General features: G+C 40.8%; 1 protein-coding gene across 4 annotated transcripts in view; it reads right to left on the reverse strand.

Annotated features, from left to right (window-relative positions):
- LOC143022140 (RING finger protein 141-like) overlaps nucleotides 1-13170 on the reverse strand; it is a 33029-nt gene that overhangs the window by 2164 nt on the left and 17695 nt on the right. For 2 of the 4 annotated variants that reach the window (XM_076180158.1, XM_076180157.1), the window contains exons 2-6: nucleotides 11918-12082; nucleotides 11628-11799; nucleotides 11196-11280; nucleotides 7625-7717; nucleotides 4492-4780 (exon numbers count right to left, since the gene is read on the reverse strand). In XM_076180158.1, the coding sequence (XP_076036273.1) occupies nucleotides 4492-4780; nucleotides 7625-7717; nucleotides 11196-11280; nucleotides 11628-11799; nucleotides 11918-12069 (791 nt within the window). In that variant the 5' untranslated portion in view covers nucleotides 12070-12082. The remainder of the gene's footprint in view (nucleotides 1-4491; nucleotides 4781-7624; nucleotides 7718-11195; nucleotides 11281-11627; nucleotides 11800-11917; nucleotides 12083-13170) is intronic. The other 2 variants (XM_076180159.1, XM_076180160.1) reach the window with 2 other exon arrangements.

Here is a 13170-nt window from a genome sequence, read left to right on the forward strand (position 1 = left end):
CTAATTTAAAGCTCACATATAATTTCTGAAACATTTCACTGCAATTAAAAGTAATGAATTATATATATGATCTAGTACACCTAATACACTACATGCCTTAAGCTCTCCTGCCTGGCATGCAAATAACATTCATGCTACCTTCCTAATTTAACTCAAAACTGAAAAGAAAAGAAAAATATTTAATGGAAAATATCCTAAAGCCATTTCACTTAACACATATAAGAGGTGGAAGATCACCTCAAGAAGCTGAATGTCCCTTTCACCCCATTCATCCATCTATCTTTGGTCATCCCCTCATATTCGCTCCATCCAACTCTGCCTTCCACACCTTTTTTACTAATCTTTAGTCACTCATTCTTTCGATGTGTCCAAACCATCCCAATGCTCTTTCATTAGCCCTATCTGCCATCACCTCGTTTCTCACTCTTTCCAACCTTGTGATCCCTACCACACTTCTTAAGACATTTCATCTCAAACACATTCAAACTTTTCCTCTCTGCCTCTCTTAAATTCCAAGTCTCTGCCCCATACAATGCTCTTGGCACAATCATCCCTTCATATAATCTCCTCTTTGGATCCATTCCCAAATATCTATTTCTCATGACACTTTTTTTTTTATCCCTCATAGCATTTACTTGCTTCTCTCAATCTACAGTTTACCTCCACCTCCACTCCTCCCTTTCCTGCCACATGTGACCCCAAATACCAAAAGCTATATACTTCCTCCAGCCTCTTTCCTTTCTGACTTTATACTTGCTGCCATCCTCTTCCCTGGAACATCTCATCACCTTACTTTTACCCAGGTTTACCTTCAACTTTCTCCTATTACATATCTTCCCAAACTCCGTCACTAACTCCCTTAATCCTCCCTCTGACCATTCCACAAGTCCAGTGTCGTCACCAAACAACAACTGACTCTATTTCCTTTAATCATTTCTAATTCCCTGCCCATTACCATCACCTTTACTTCCTGCACCATCCCATTGGGGCACATGAGGAATTGTCACCACAGTATGCCAAATATCAACAGTGGAATCAAGATTACTTTAGGTTAGGTTAGGGTTAGGTTTGGTTAGGTTGAATGAGGTTTATGCTTATTGTTATCAACTTACCTTTTCCTATAGCTTTCTCACACATCTGTCTTACCACAAAAATCTGATCTACACAACCTCTACCTGTCCTAAATCCACACTGTTCCTCACCAATTACTCCCTCTGTTCCTCTTCTAATCCTCTCAATCAAGATCCTCCCATAAGCCTTCCCAACTACACTTAACAAGCTAATTTCTCTGAAACTACTACACTCACACTTGTCCCCTTTTCTCTTGTAAAGTGGAACTATACAGGCACTCCTCCAGTCCTCCGGCACTCTACCCTCTCTCCAGCAAACATTAAATAACCTCACCAGCCAGTCCATCACTGTACCTCCTTTTTTTTTAGACATTCTGCATGGCATCCATCCAGACCAGGTGCCTTACTTGCTTTCATCATCTTAACAACTGCCTTCACTTCAACCTTCCTTATTTCTCCCCCATTTTCCTCACTCATCACGGTCATTTTCTTAGCACTTCCCACTGCAACTATCTTTCTCTCCCTATCCTCCTTCACATTTAGCAACTCCCTAAAATATTCTGCCCATCTTCCCCTTACTGCCTTCTCTTCCATTATCATCTCTCCATCTGCACCTTTTACCTTTTCTTCTCTACTTAATTCGCCTCCTCTTCCTCTCTTAATTTCTTTCCAAAACATCTTTTTATTACTTTCAAAATTTTCTGTCATACTCTTACCCCATTTCATATCTGCTCTCCTCTTTGTCTCCTTTACCTTTTGCTTTACTTCTCTTTTCCTTTCTTTGTACCTCTCATATGACTCCCTCGTCCTATTTTGTATCCAATCTGTGAAAGCTCGCTTCTTCTCTTCTACAACCTTCTTCATTTCCTCATCCCACCATTCACTACCCTTCCTTCTATTTCCTCCCATCCTTCTTGTTCCACACACCATCTTTGCACACTTTGTGACTCCCTTTGTGATTGTGCCTACAGCACTATATGGGGCAGAAACATGGAACATAAGAGAGGAAGAGAGAAGGAGTTTGAATGTGTTTGAGATGAGGTGTCTGAGAAGTATAATGGGGGTTACTAGGCTGGATAGAGTGAGAAATGAGGAGGTAAGGAGGAAAACAGGGATGATAAGGGAGTTGGGAGATAGGGTTGATGAAAGAGTATTAGGATGGTTTGGACACATGGAAAGAATGAGTGAAGAAAGACTAGTAAAAGAGGTATGGAAAGCAGATGTGGAGAGAGTGAACATGAGGGGACGTCCTAGGATGAGATGGATGGATGGGGTGAAGGGGGCTTTGGGGAAGAGGGGAATGTCTGTTGAGGTAGGACGGGAGAGGACAGAAGACAGGGGTGAATGGAGAATGGTTGTATATGGATGATACTGTGATGCATGAGGTGGAATGGGTGGGGGGATGGAGGGTGAGGTAGTATGTGTGAGAAAAATTTGACGCAGCCCGAAGGGATTTCTCCCTGTCTTCTCCTTTTCTGCATGGGGGGATGGAGGGGGGGGGGTTGCCAATTTAATGAAGCGGCCTTGCTGTGGATGTGCTGTGTCTTGCGACACTGCCTCTAACCCAGGGCAGTGGACAAGTTGCAGGGATGACCCATCATCCAGGAGGTGCTAAGATAAGAGGGAGAGTGGAGGGTGGAGAGGTGTGGAGTGTGTTTAGGGGTGGAAGGGGTGGGAATGGTTCTATGCCTTTTTCTTTTTGGCTACCTCCCTTGTAAGGGGGAAAAAGCCTTGGTATATGTATGTATGTTATCAACTTATACAACCGAAGAACTGTCACTGAAGACTGGGGAGACAATTCTTCATGTGATCCATCCAATCTATATTAACATGAACAGCCAAGGCAACATGACACATCCCTGATGCAGCCCCACCTTTACCTCAAACAACTCTATCTCTCCATTTCCAATTTAACACAGGCTCTACTACTCTCATAAAAACACTTGAATGCCCTTAAGAGCTTTCCCCTGATCCCATATATTTACTAAACCTCCCGCAGTTCCTTCCTGTCTACCTTGTCATAAGCCTTGTCTAAATCCATAAAGTCCCAAAAAACATCCTTACCTTTCCTTAAAGGTTTCTCGCATATCTGCCTCACTACAAAAATTTGATCCATGCAACACCTACCTTTCATAAACTCACACTGTTCCTCACCAATTTCTGTTCCTCTCCTAATCCTCTCAAAACCCTCCTATAAGCCTTCCCAAGGGTACTCATCAAACTGGTTCCTCTGAAACTACTACACTCACATTTGTCCCGTTTTCCTTTGTAAAGCAGAACTATACAGACACTCCTCCAGTCCTCTGGCACTTTACCCTCCCTTATACACACATTAAACAATCTCACTAGCCAGTCCACTATTACTGTACCTCCCTTATGAAGATATTCTGCATGACACCCATCTAAATCAGGTGCCTTACCTGCTCTCATCATTTTAATAACTACTTGCACCTCATCTTATTTCTCATCCATTTTTGTCATCCATCACTGTCGTTTTCTTAGTGGCTCCCAGTGCTACCATCAATCCCTCCCTATCCTCCTCCACATCCAACAGCTCCCTAAAATACTCTACCCATCTTCCCCTTACTGCTTCCTCTTACATGTTCATCTATTTGCATCTTTTACCTTTTCTTCTCTACTTGACTTGCCTCCCCTGCCTCTCTTAACTTCCTTCCAAAACACCATTTTATTGTTTTTAAAATATTCAGTAATACTCCACCCCATTTTAGAGCTACTCTTCTTTTTTGTGTCCTTTATCTTATGTTTTGCTTTCTTTTTTCTTTGTACCTCTCATTTGTTTCTCATGCCCTACTCTGCAACCAGTCTGTGACAGCTCAATTCTTCTCTTCTACAACCTTCTTCACTTCATCATCCCACCACTCACTACCCTTCCTTCTATTCCCTCCCATCCTCCTTGTTCCAAAATGGAAATATATATTCAGAGAAGTGGTACAGGCCAGTATTAGGAGCAGGAGGGACAGCATAACAGAGGGACAGTTACAGTACAATCAAGTAGCATAATTTCTCTATGAGTAGATAATTCCTCTATCACAGACAAAATGATATGTGGTTCTGGTCTGTAGAAGTGCCCCATTTAGATCCTAGAGTACCAGTTGCATGCTACCGAGAAGATTTTACAAATCTCTAAAATCTATTAACAATTAAAATGCTGGTGGAAACAGTACACAACAGAACATTAGCAACAAAATTTTCAACATCTAAAGCAGTTGCGTGTTTTAAAGCTAACTGGGAAAATAAGAATTAACTTCACAAACTTATGAACAGATTCAGCCTACAGAACATTTTGACTACCCAGTTGTATAAAAAGTGGACTATACTTACAATTGTTGGATGCTTACAGTTCACGACGAAAGCAAAATTACACAATAAGCAGGGGGAAAAACTAAGGGCAAGAGCTTACGTGGCATAGACAAAAGAGGCACCAGCGCATTCCTCAAGAGAGTCACGACCGTATTCCCACCATTGCTCGATGCAGGGTAGACAATAGGCATGTGTGCAGGGCAAGATCACATCAGGCTTCCTCTCCAGGCAAATGCAGCACTCCTCGAGACTTGCACCTAGTTCCTGGTTAGTTTGGGAAGCCACAGCACCTTCTGGCATATTTCTTGATCCGTTACTTGAACCACAACTGCTACTTGAGTGGTCTTCCATTCCTCCAAGTACCATTGATGCAGCAAGAGTTGGGGGCACTGAAATGAAAACAAGTTCTTCATATACCTGTATAATGAGTTGAGAAACATAAAAACTGATACATGGATAAATACAGATATACACACATACACTAACAACTTGTAGATTTTGGATGGGTGTGGGAAGGGTGAAGGATGGTTATATGTTTTAACTTGACCAGCCCTCTTATAAGGGGAAAAGGCCTTCAGGTATATGTATGGGTATATGGTATGTACAGTATATATGTGCATGCACACACACATGCCGACCCTAGAACAAAGAAGAGAACAAGGGGACCTACTAACCATCTAAAGAATTATGAAAGGAAAAGAATGCCTTGATAGAGAGAACTTATTAAAATGGGACAGAGGAAAAACAAGAGGACATGCAATGAAACTCAAAAAGGACAACTACAGAAGAGACCTGAAAAAGAACAGCTTCCCACACAGAGTGATAGATATATGGAATAAATTGGACAAAATAATAGTGTGTGCAAACACAATACAAGAATTTAAGAACAAACATGATCTTGCGAGATACAAAAACGGGTCACTATGAGCATAGCTCCCCTTCCCGTACAATACAACTCGGTAAATTACACAGGAAAAAGGTTGTCTGCAAAACTAGTCAGGAATAAACTCAGACTAAGACTCCCGTTTCCTGTTCCTACTCATGTCAACCTGTCAGAATGTCTCTACTTATATATGGTTGTTTAGTTCCATTATATTAAGATAAGGGGACAAATACAAATATACAGGTAGTCGTCGACTTACGACCGAGTTCGGTTCCAACAGACAGGTCGTAAGTCATCTGGACGCAAGTCGGTCTTTATATACATACAGTATATATTACCCTTTAAATATTTTTTTTTACTGTATATATATATTGTATATTATAGTTAGCATATTGAAATAATCTTAGCATCTTTGAACTATGTTGTACAGTATTTTTAACCTTTTTGTAGTTTTATCTGATTTTCTTTGGGAAACGTAGCCTAGGCATAAGCATACTGAATAAAATCCTATCATCTTTAACCTATGATATTTAATACTGTATTTTTTAACTTTAATATTATTTTACCATCAGACTTTCTTTAGGAAACGTTAGCATACTGAAATAAAATCTTAGCATCTTTGAACTACGTTGTTTACAGTATTTTCAACATTTTTAGTTTTATCTGATTTTCGTTAGGAAACATAGCCAAGCCCTATGCATACTGAATAAAGTCCTGTCATCTTTGACCTACTAATACTTTTTGTTGGTTACATTAAAATCATTGTAAGGCAAAATTAGGATTTTTTTTATTTAAAAAACACATTCATTTCGTTTATGTACTGTACCGAAAATATTGTTATCGACATAGCCAAGGCCTATGCATACAACAAAGTCCTTATCTGTTACATATACCAAGGCTTTTTGTTGGTAGCCTAAAATCATTGTAAGGCAAAATTAGCATTTTTTTTACACTCCACACCCCTCCCACCCTTCCTCTCATCTGAGCACCTCATGGGGATGACGGGTCATCCTTGCGACCCTGCCATATCGCCCTGGGTCAGAAGCAGTGTCGCAAGACACAGTACATCCACAGCAAGGCCGCTTCTTTCTAATTCTCTCCGTCCCCCTTTCTATGGTTATCAAAATTCACGGGTGCGTCAAAATTTACTCACACATATAAGCGGTGACTATATTTTATGATGCGAGTATTATTACGACATTCTCCACTCACCTCTGTCTTCCGTCCTCTGCCCTTCCTTCCTCAACAGACATTCCCCTAAGTCCCCAAAGCCCCCTTCACCCCATCCATCCACCTCATCCTAGGACGTCCCCTCATGTTCACTCCCTCCACATCTGCCTTCCATACCTCTTTTACTAGTCTTTCTTCACTCATTCTTTCCATGTGTCCATGTTTATTGTTACATTCGCAAAACATAAAAATACAAAATGCTGAGCCGAACATATTGTTATCGATAACAGACTAGGCATAAGAAAATTTTACTGTTACATTTTATTAATTGCAAAACATATAAAAATAAAAAATGCAAGGCAAAATTAAGAATTTTTTTATTTCAAAACACATTCTTTTCGCTTACGTACTGTGCCAAACATATTGTTATCGACAACAAACTAGCCTAGGCATAAAAAAAAAAAGTTTTATTGTTACATTTTGTTAATTGCAAAACATATAGAAATACAAAATGCAATGCAAAATTAGGAAACATTTTACTTCAAAGAAAAAAATTGAAAGAATATTTAGCTGGCTGGGATGCTGACAGTGTCGGCAGCCTGCCAAAACTATCGTACTCGCGTCTTGTGGCGTGCGGAGTAATTGTTCTGCGCTGCCAGGCATAATATTGCAGTTCTATTACTCTATTAAATGTTAAATATTATTGCACTATCTCGTGGTCGTAAAGTCGATCAGTCGTAAGTCGCATAGGTCGTAAGTCGACGACTACCTGTAGTTGGAATGGCATACGGGAGTTGAGAGGATTAGGGGGAACAGAGAGAGTAACTGGGAAAGAATAGTGTAGGTTTAGGAAGGGAAAAAGTGCATAAATAAATTTTTTGTGATAGAACAGATATGAGAAGTCTTTGGCAAAAGGTAAAGATGTTTTATGAGCTTTTGGAGAAGGCATATGACAGGGTTGCCTGGACAGCATTGTTGGAAATGCTGGAGATATATGGGGCAGGGGCTGCTGAGAGCAGTCAAAAGTTTTTGTGTTAGTTGGCTGTTCAAGGGTCGTGTAATGTCACCATGATTGTTCTACATGTACATAGATACCCATTAAACAGGGCTAAGAAGAAGAAGAAGAAGAAGAAGAAGAAGAAAGACCACATCCACAAAAGGGAATTTAAAGAGTAACTACCCTGCATTTTTTTTTCTTTTGTAAGAGGCGAGAAGAAAGAGACGGGGATTGGGACCAGGCATCCTTCTCCTTGTAGCCCCACAGGGCACATTTCTAAAAGAAAAAGCAAAGGCATAAGAGGGTCTGGGAGTTTTCGGACCACCACCCTAAGGTTTGGGTCTTTTAATGTGCGTGGATGTGGTACAGATGAGAGTAAAAGGGAAGAGATAGGTAGTATGTTTGTGAGAAGAAAGATGGATGTGTTGGCTTTGAGTGAAACTAAGCTGAAAGGGAAGGGCAATTGTAAGTTTGGGAGTGTAAGTGGGAGGTTATCAGGAGTGAAGAGAGGGTAGGGGGAGGGAAGGGGTGGCTATACTAGTAAGTGAAGAGATAGGTAAACGTGTAGTGGATTGGAAGGAGGTTTCCTCAAGGATAATGTGGATGAAGGTGAAACTGGGAAAGGAGATGTGGGTTTTTGTAAGTTAATATGGGCCTGGCAGTGAGAAGAGTGTAGAAGAAAGGGAGGCCTTTTGGATAGATTTAAATGAGTGCATAGAGGGTTTAGGGAGAAGTGTAAATGTAATAGTACTGGGAGACCTTAATGCTAGGGTAGGAAAGGATACAATTGTTGGAGTGGTTGGGAAATGTGGGGTTCCAGGAAAAAATCGTGGTGGGGAGTTGATGGTGGAAATGTGTCTAGAAAGAGAGTTGATGATAGCAAATACAGTGTTTCGGAAGAAAGTCAAGCATAAGTACAAATGGGAGAGGGTGGTGGAGGGAAGGGTGGTAGAGCTTTAATGGACTACGTAGTGGTAAATAGGATTATGATAGGAAGAGTTAAGGATGTACATGTGCTAAGGGGAGAGGGTGGGGGAATATCAGATCATTTTCTGGTGGAAGGTAAGTTGAGAGTGGAGGACAGATAGAGAAAGAGGAAAGGGACAAAAGGTAGGGAGGCGCTTAGAGTGAACTCTTTAAATGAAGAGGAAAAGGAGAAGGAGTACAAGAAGAAGCTGAAGGAGGAGTGGGAGGGAGTGAAGGATAGAGTAGAGGTAGGTGTGGAGGAGGAATGGGGATGGTTCAAGGAGGGAGTCACAAAGTGTGCAAAGATGGTGTGTGGAATGAGAAGGACAGGAGGAAATAGAAGGAAGGGTAGTGAAAGGTGGGATGAGGAAATGAAGAAGGTTGTAAAGAGAAGAAGCGAGCTTACACAGATTGGTTACAAAATAGGACGAGGGAGTCATACGAGATGTACAAAGAAAAGAAAAGAGAAGTAAAGAAAAAGGTAAAGGAGGCAAAGAGGAGAGCAGATGTGAAATGGGGTAAGAGTATGAAAGTAATAAAAAGATGTTTTGGAAAAAAATTAAGAGAGGAAGAGGAGGCAAATCAAGTAGAGAAGAAAAGGTAAAAGGTGCAGATGGAGAGATGATAATGGAAGAGAAGGCAGTAAGGGGAAGATGGGCAGAATATTTTAGGGAGTTGCTAAATGTGAAGGAGGATGGGGAGAGAAAGATAGTTGCAGTGGGAAGTGTTAAGAAAATGACCGTGATGAGTGAGGAAAATGGAGGAGAAATAAGAAAGGATGAAGTGAGGGCAGCAGTTAAGATGATGAAAGCAGGTAAGGCACCTGGTCTGGATGGATGCCATGCAGAATGTCTTAAAAAAGGAGGTACAGTGATGGTGGACTGGTTGGTGAGGTTATTTAATGTTTGCTGGAGAGAAGGTAGAGTGCCAGAGGACTGGAGGAGTGCCTCTATAGTTCCACTTTACAAGGGAAAGGGGGACAAGTGTGAATGTAGTAGTTTCAGAGGGATTAGCTTGTTAAGTGTAGTTGGGAAGGCTTATGGGAGGATCTTGATTGAGAGGATTAGGAGAGGAACAGAGGGAGTAATTGGTGAGGAACAGTGTGGATTTAGGACAGGTAGAGGTTGTGTAGATCAGATTTTTGTGGTAAGACAGATATGTGAGAAAGCTATAGGAAAGGGGAAGGATGTTTTTTGGGCCTTTATGGATCTGGAAAAGGCTTCCGACAGGGTAGACAGAAAGGCACTGTGGGAGGTTATGCAGATATACGGGATAGGAGGAAAGCTTCTGGGAGCTGTCAAGAGTTTTTATGAGAGTAGTAGAGCTTGTGTCAGGATTAGAAATGGAGAGAGTGAGTGGTTTGAGGTAAAGGTGGAACTTCGTCAAGGATGCGTTATGTCACCCTGGCTGTTCAACTTATACATGGATGGGGTAGTGCGAGAGGTAAATGCAAGGGTAGTGGGTTAGGGATTGGAGATGGTTAAAGAAAATGGAGAAAAGTGGGAGGTGAGCCAGCTGTTGTTTGCGGATGACACTGCGCTTGTGGCAGGATCGGAGGAGGGATTGAGGAAGTTGGTGACAGAGTTTGGGGTGTGTGATAGAAGAAAGCTGAAGATAAATGTGGGTAAAAGTAAGGTGATGAGATGTACAAGGGGTGAAAGTGGCAGTAATCTGGAAGTGAGCATTAAGGGAGAGCAACTGGAGGAAGTGGATAGTTTTAGATACTTAGGTGCAAATGTGGCAGGAAAAGGTGGAGTAAAGGTGGAGGTAGAATGTGGATTGAGAGAAGCGAGTAAATGCCTTGGTGGATTAAAAAGTGTAATGAGGAATAGAAATTTGGGAATGGATGCTAAGAGGAGACTGTATGAAGGAGTGATTGTGCCAACAGCACTGTATGGGGCAGAAACATGGAACATAAGAGAGGAAGAGAGAAGGAGCTTGAATGTGTTTGAGATGAAGTGTCTGAGAAGTATGATGGGGGTTACTACGCTAGAGTGAGAAATGAGGAGGTGAGGAGGAGAACAGGGGTGGAAAGGGAGTTGGGAGATAGGGTTGATGATAGAGTATTAGGATGGTTTGGACACATGGAAAGAATGAGTGAAGAAAGACTAGTAAAGGAGGTATGAAAGGCAGATGTGGAGGGAGTGAACATGAGGGGACGTCCTAGGATGAGATGGATGGATGGGTGAAGGGGGCTTTGGGGTAGAGGGGAATGTCTGTTGAGGTAGGACAGGAGAGGACAGAAGACAGGGGTGAATGGAGAATGGTTGTATATGGAAGATGTTGTGATGCATGAGGTGGAATGGACGGGGGGATGGTGGGTGAGGTAGTGTGTGTGAGCAAAATTTTGATGCAGCCCGAAGGGATTTCTCCCTGTTCTCTCCTTTATATGGGGGGACGGAGAGGGGGGTCGCCGATTTAATGAAGCGGCCTTGCTGTGGATGTGCTGTGCCTTGCGACACTGCTTCTGACCCAGGGCAGTGGACAGGGTGCAGGGATGACCCGTCATCTAGGAGGTGCTAAGATGGGAGGGAGGGTGGAGGGGTGTGGAGTGTTTTCAGGGATGGAATGGGTGGGAATGATTTTATGCCTTTTCCTTTTTGGCTACCTCCCTTGTAAGGGGGAAAAAGCCTTGGTATATGTATGTATGTAATGTTATCTATTTTAACAAGAACCATGTTTGAAACAAATATCTGATCTCAAAAGTCGTTTTTGAGGGATGGAAAGGAATTAAAGAAATTGCAGACCCACACTATATTGCAAGAAAACAGGTCAAACCGATATTCACCTTGTGTTGGTCTGTTACTGTGCTGACTCGACTGTTCATCTCCTCCAGTGCCTCCTGTGCACTCATAAGTAATTCTTCGAAAGACCTAAAACAGATGGGAATAATCTATAATACATACGATAATTATAATTCATAAGTAAAGTAATGGACCAATTTGGACGCAAAATTCTGTTGGGGAAAAAAAAAAAAAAAAAATATATATATATATATATATATATAAATATATATATTCTTTTGATAGGGATATGGTGTTATTCAGCAGAGGCAACCAGTATCAAAAAAATATCTCAAGATTCAGGGACATTTGTCATGCCAAACAGCAATCAGTAAACAGTTTCAAATCAGAGACAAAAATAATATCTTCACTACAATCTCAATTACATGACTAAACACTACTTCACGATAAACTTTAGTGGTTACTACCAATATTACCTGTAAGAACTGCCTAATATTCAGGAGTCTATATGATCTGACAGAATTACTCTCTGTGTGGAGTTTTACGCAAGCAATGCGAACAGTCGCTTTCCAGAAGATAGTGGAATCTGTGCCCTTCTTTACCGCAAACACTAACACTTGTCCTTCACTATCTTTGTATTCACTACATCTGGAATATAACAATTCAAAATATTATAACCTTAAAAAAAAAAAAAAAAAAAAAAAAAAAAAAAAAATCATATACTTCATGATAATATCAAACTACAAAAAGAGCAACTATCCCTTACATATGATTAAGCTTTGTGATGTAACTTAGGAAATGATCATAGGTTAATGTGGCAGTGGTTGCTATGTCATGGTCTGCACCAGCCTGAGTCATAAGCTGATCATGAAGATATTGAAGGTTCTCCTCAATCGGGATACTGCCTTTCTGGCCCATTATGCTCACTTACCTGTGGGAGATTGGACAATTAGAAAACTTATCTGTCAGTACTTAAAAATGATAAGAGGGAGAGAAGAGGGTAGAGGGGAATGGAGTGTGGTAGGGATGGAATGAGTGGGAGTGGATTTTATGTCTTTGTTTTTTTAGCTACCTCCCTTGTAAGGGGGAAAAAGCCTTTGGTATGTACTTAAAAACACCAACACCTTTAAAGAATTTCAACAATCCATAAAAAAAAAAAAAAAAAAAAAAAAAAAAAAAAAAAAAAAAAAAAAAAAAAAAAAAAAAAAAAAAAAAAAAAAAAATGAATAAATACATAAAACAAAAATAAATAAAATGAAGAAACACAACCACACAACCAGCCCTCTCCCCCCCCCCCACACACGCACACAAAAATACTTGGAATAGCTTAGAAGGTGATAAAACCCAAGTTGGAACAATACACGAATCCAAATCTAAATATGATAACTGGAAATCAAGGATATAGATTAGTTGGAACTGATAATGAGTTTGAAGTTAGATATGATAAACTAGGGACTAGGAGAGGGGACCCAATGAACACTGCTCCTTTCCTGTACACTACAAATAGGTAAATACGCATGGCCTGATTGCACTGTGGTACCGTTTTTGGCAGCTAATTCTGTGATCCAAATTTGAGTATTGCTCAAGGCTGAAAAAAATTACATTTTCATATTGAGAAAGAGAGAGAGAGAGAGAGAGAGAGAGAGAGAGATAGAGAGAGAGAAAGAGAGAGAGATAGAGGGAGAGAAAGAGAAAAAGAAAGAAAAAGAAAAAGAGAGAGGGAGAAAGAGGAAGAGAGGGGGGGGGAGAGAGGGAGAGAGAGAGAAAGAGAGGGAACAGGTTAATATGTAAATAACTTCTACCTTGTAAATGACAGAAGTTAGGTACATGCAAAACACCACATGTTAGTATAAATAACAACAAGTAGTCTAACGTTTTACACAAACATGCTGACTCGACCTTCCAAGACTGCTACCTTATAAAGTAAACCCTCCTTAAATCAAACTTTATGGAGCTCTACTGTACTTCAATTTCTAATTTTTCCATCTTATTCGTGGAAGGAGGGAGGATAAGAAATAC

The sequence above is a fragment of the Oratosquilla oratoria genome, chromosome 44 (genome assembly GCF_046742065.1).
Source record: "Oratosquilla oratoria isolate Oo_2021 chromosome 44, ASM4674206v1, whole genome shotgun sequence".
Lineage (NCBI taxonomy): Eukaryota > Metazoa > Arthropoda > Malacostraca > Stomatopoda > Squillidae > Oratosquilla > Oratosquilla oratoria.